This window comes from Zingiber officinale, chromosome 11A (genome assembly GCF_018446385.1).
Source record: "Zingiber officinale cultivar Zhangliang chromosome 11A, Zo_v1.1, whole genome shotgun sequence".
In the NCBI taxonomy this organism is placed as follows: domain Eukaryota; kingdom Viridiplantae; phylum Streptophyta; class Magnoliopsida; order Zingiberales; family Zingiberaceae; genus Zingiber; species Zingiber officinale.
This window is the reverse complement of record NC_056006.1, coordinates 1,141,111-1,145,755: the sequence shown is the minus strand read 5'-3', so window position 1 is coordinate 1,145,755 and position 4,645 is coordinate 1,141,111. Positions and strand designations below refer to the sequence as shown.

Sequence of the window (4,645 nt, the reverse complement as noted above, 5' to 3'; positions counted from 1 at the left end):
TCCATAGGAGGTCAACGTGAGTGTCACATCCTCAGCTTTCCGTCTCTTCGACTTTCGGATAGGATCAATAATTATGATGGTATTCCATGTGGGCACATAAAACATATCTGAGCTTGACATTTTACAAGTTACAGAAATCATTCAAAAGTGGCTATTCACTATCTCAATCAGTAGTAGAAAAATAAATCTTCAATCTGAATTTATTCTAGCATTGTGATGTCCCTTCTTCCTAGCAATTTTTGTTCAAACTCTATTGAGTTTAATCGCACCTGATTGGCATCATCTTTTGCAAGGACGATTGGATAAGCAACACTCCTACAAATGCACTCTTACTCAATCTCTGAGTTCGGACCACCCTCCAGACAACTAACACTAACAAGTACCAGAAAATCCTTACTATTTGAAAAGTCAGAAGCAAAAAAATGGGTTTTATTTGCTTTGATCCGACATAAACTAGTCTGAATGAATCACAATTTTAATTTTGTGAGTGTTCACTATGCAGGATTGCTGCCTAGACCAAGAGGACTACAGTTTGACTTGTTCTAAGGCTTGAATGATTGAAGTTTTCCTAATTGATAACAAGAAATATTCTCCCTTAAGCTAGAGAAGTTCGAGTTAGAAGGTGGCTAAATCCTAACACAACGAATGAAATACAGGATGAAAGTTTTGTTTTTGTATTCTAATAAGCATATTCTTGCATAGAGTTCTTATAATCAGATTATAGTATTTGTTGGATACTTGCATACATGGTTCAACAAGATAGCATCAATTGGCTCATGAACAATGTATGATCTTTTCATTTGAATGATAGGTGACAAGTTTATCTTTATGTTTTATATAGTCGCATTCTTACATAGAGTTTGTTTAGTTATAGAAATCCGGAACCTGGAAATAGAGAGAAACAATCTAACATGTAGCTTAGGTTTCTATATAAGAACCTTCAAAGCACCAACTAATCTTAAAGGATCTAAGATTGATGCCTTTATGTTGCCCTAGGACCATAAATCATTTCCAGGTCACCTTCTCGCGCAACACTTGGAATGAACCACAAGGTGAGGCATGGCCAACCATCCAATTTGATGGCTTGTGAAAATTTTTCAAGTATTGTTAGAGTTCAGGTACAGGGCAAGTGACAAGAGTTGGAAAGTTGCATTTGTATAATGATCATAACCTTATGTGGTCGTATCACTTCGATATGAAATCATGTAAAACATGTAAAATTAGCTAAGCTTTCACTACACATGATGTTTATGAAAGTGACTAAAGATTTTATATAACGTATGTTGCACATTCTCCACTCAAACCGAAAAGTGGAATATTCATCACTCCACCATGTGTTTTATGGACAACTAAACTCAATCTGTGCACATAAAGAGAAACAATTCAGCATGTTTCTTGAGTTTCTGAAAATGAACCTTCAAGCACAAACACTCTTAAAGGTTTTAGGATTGATATGGTAAAGCTGCACGCCGATACGAAGCCACCATCTATGATACTAGAACTCAGTCTCCATTCTTAGAGTATGTATTACACTTTCAGTGGTGCTGATATCTCTTGGATACGCATATCTTTTTTTTTCAGAAATAGATGTGTTGGACGCTTGGATATACTCTTATGTTATGCAAAAAGAAAGATATAGATTGGTTAAACTATGATCATATTGTATCATATCATGTAACAAGATCATGTAAAGATGCACAGAACTACTTTGTAAGAATAATTTGATAATGTGAAACTAGTTAAGCTTTGAACAAAGATGTTTCTATGACGTAAAAAATGATATGTTTTATGACATATGTTGCACAACCTCCACTCAAACAAGAAAGTGGAAAGAAATGGATTTCTCCACTATGCATTCCATGGACAATTCAGCCATCAAGATACATGACATCAAGGCTTACTCCCCACTTTTCTGCCAATTGAGATAATTATGACCCCAATAACAATTTTAGTGCTAGCTCACCAAGTGAATTGTATGTTTATAGGACATTAGATTCTTGATGAGTTCTTTTCTCCACCTCACCTAACTAGGGATTAAAGGAGGTTTAACTATAGGCCAGGAAATTGCTCTGCCCAGTAAAGCATGAACACTTCAAACTGTTTCACAGTTATATATGGACACTTTTCCTTGTCAAGATTACATTGTCTATGATTGTTTCACTTTTATGATCCATTAACCAACTTAACTTTTCATATTGTCACCCATAATCTTGTGAAATACAATCCAACAAATTTTAAGTTCAACTACAATTTAGGTATAAAAAAATCGAAATAAATCAGCATATCATAGACAAAACAATTCAGTTAGCACTAAAACATTATGAAGTAAATAGGTTATCAACTAACCTTCATTGAACTTCTACTGTTGTATTGAATTCTGATTCTTGTTCTTGAAACATTTGATGAGGTATGAAATTCTAAAGACATCCATATCTCAGTTCTTGGGAAGAAGTTTACATCTTTACAAAATGAGGGTGCTTTCTTATGCACAGAACATGACTAAAAAAATTGCCTCCTTTGATCTCCGGCGGGAACTAGAATGTGGAGGAAGGGCTTGCGAGTTGGCCGGAGTTGCATCGGCCGAAGCTTTCGGCGGCTTGCTTTAGCCGGAGCTCCTGCGCCTGGCTTAGGTACAGCTTCTTGATGTTGGCGCCCTGCTGACTGAGGAGGCGAGCGAGGCTCCGCTTGGCGTCCTCACGGAAAGGTCGGCCGGCAGCTGTGAAGCCGTCGACGAGGTGGAGGTAGGCCTCCAGGTCGTGGCAGCATGCCGGGTCAGCGTCCGGCCGCAGGTACGGGGAGCTCCGGTTATCCACCACCAGTTCCCGCCCCACATGGGCGTACCCTTCGTCGCGCTTCCGCAGCGGCGCCGCCGGCACGCACGGCACCAGGTCGTGGGCGTTCACCACCCGCAGCACCTTCACCCCTCGCTTCTCCACCCGCTCCGCAAACGCCCGGTTCCCCACCCGCGGCCCCCCAAAGGTGAACACTGCCGTCGCGGCTTGCTCTGGCGGTACTAGCGTCGCCACCTCGTCCGCTACTAGCACCGCCAGCGCCGCCCCCAGGCTGTGCCCCACCACCGTGATGCTCAGCTCCTCCCCTGAGTACTCCTTCCTTAGTTTCTTAACCTCCTCCACCACCGCCGCCGATAGGCTCGGCGTGTCTCCCAATCCCGGCGTCTTGTATAGGCTCCGGAACCCGCATTCCACCTTCGGCACCGACGTCGAGGGTCCCTGTTCGTCTGTTTCCGCCTCTTCCTCGTCGAGGGGGACGAGCTCGGTGCGGAAGTTCTCCGCCCACTCGAGGCAGGTGGAGGTGCCGCGGAGGGCGATGACTATGTCGCGGCGGCCCATCCGACGGATCTCGCGCTCGTTCTCGCAGACGGCGACGTAGCCGATCCAGCTGGTAGGGTGCGCGGCCATGACCCAGGGCGCCACCGTATCGACCCACGGCGGAAGCTCGATGGAGGCGGTGGCGAAGAGGTTGCGCGTGACACGGTAGGACCGGTCGGGGAGGAGGACGTGGCGGGGGCGCCCCGGCCGGGCGCTGGTGGAGTGGAAAGCGTGGTAGGTAGCCTGCACGAACTCACCATGGCGGACGAGCTCGCGGCGAAGGTCGTCGTTGAGGGGCTCTAGGAGGCCCTCCCAGTCTCCGGCTCCGTGGAAGCGGCGCCAGCCGCCGGCGATGCTGCCGCGCGGGGAGGCACGGTTGGAGTTGGAGAGCAGGCGGCGGAGGCGTGTGAGACTCCGAGGCGACATCTCCTCGGCTCCGGCGGGTTTGTTGGAGAACCTGCCGGCAGGGAAGATGGCAGAGGTGAGATTGAGAGCCTGAAGTAGGCGGTTGGACCGTGACGACGAAGGGGCGTCGTGGTCGCCGTCGTGGTCAATCTTCACCGGCGCTGGTACCGGCGGATCAGGAAACTCCTGATTCTGCTTCTCGAGGAGGCGCTCCAAGTTAGCCAGGTGCGAGGCGGTGGATAGCGTGGTGGTGGGCATGGGAGCGGTGGCTACGTTGCTGATGTGGACGGCTGCGTGGTGGTGGCGGGCAGCGAGGGGGTTGAGAGGAGAGTTGGGGAGGGCGTTGCGTGCCTGCGGCCCTCGGAGAGGAGGAGCCGCCGCCATGGCTAGGTCGATCGACATGAGAAGAGAAGAGGAGAAGGAGATGGACGGAATCGGATTTGGTAAGAGATCTATAAATAGGCGAAAGCTGACGTGGTCAACGACAAGAAGGAGGGAGACAAGTTGGAGTCAAAATAAAAAATCAAAAGGTCAAAATTAATTTTGGTCGGACAGAAGTTATCAAACTTTCCATTGACAGGCTCCAGTCCAGGAATTTGCGCGGCTTTCCAAATTGAAATAAGGTTCATTTCATTTCCTTCTCACCTCTTACAGAGTTATTAATATTTTTTTATTATAAATCAAATAATAGATGTTTAATAGCTGGAAAATATAAATTAATTTATTATTTAGGTTTAATATTGTGATAATCCTAATTAGTTAATGGCCAATCCAAGAGCACAGATTTTCTGGACCATTTTTTTTTTCCAAGAGATGTGCCATTTATATTTGTGATCAGATTGTGGTCGTAATTTGGTCGCAAATGGTCTCGATCTTTTCCTGAGTTCACTGTCCTCACTAGGTTATAATTT

The 4,645-nt window shown here is 45.9% G+C and overlaps 1 protein-coding gene across 1 annotated transcript; it reads right to left on the bottom strand.

The window, feature by feature from the left end:
* Positions 1 to 2,352: 2,352 nt before the first annotated feature.
* LOC122032118 (phospholipase A1-Ibeta2, chloroplastic-like) lies at positions 2,353 to 4,223 on the bottom strand. The gene has a single exon (XM_042591372.1). It carries the CDS (start codon positions 4,134 to 4,136, stop codon positions 2,535 to 2,537), a length of 1,602 nt encoding a protein of 533 aa, XP_042447306.1. The 5' UTR covers positions 4,137 to 4,223; the 3' UTR covers positions 2,353 to 2,534.
* Positions 4,224 to 4,645: the final 422 nt, after the last annotated feature.

What these genes read in the sequence shown, in the direction of transcription:
- LOC122032118 (XM_042591372.1), bottom strand. Translation starts at nt 4,136, where the DNA reads ATGTCGATCGACCTAGCCATGGCGGCGGCTCCTCCTCTCCGAGGGCCG.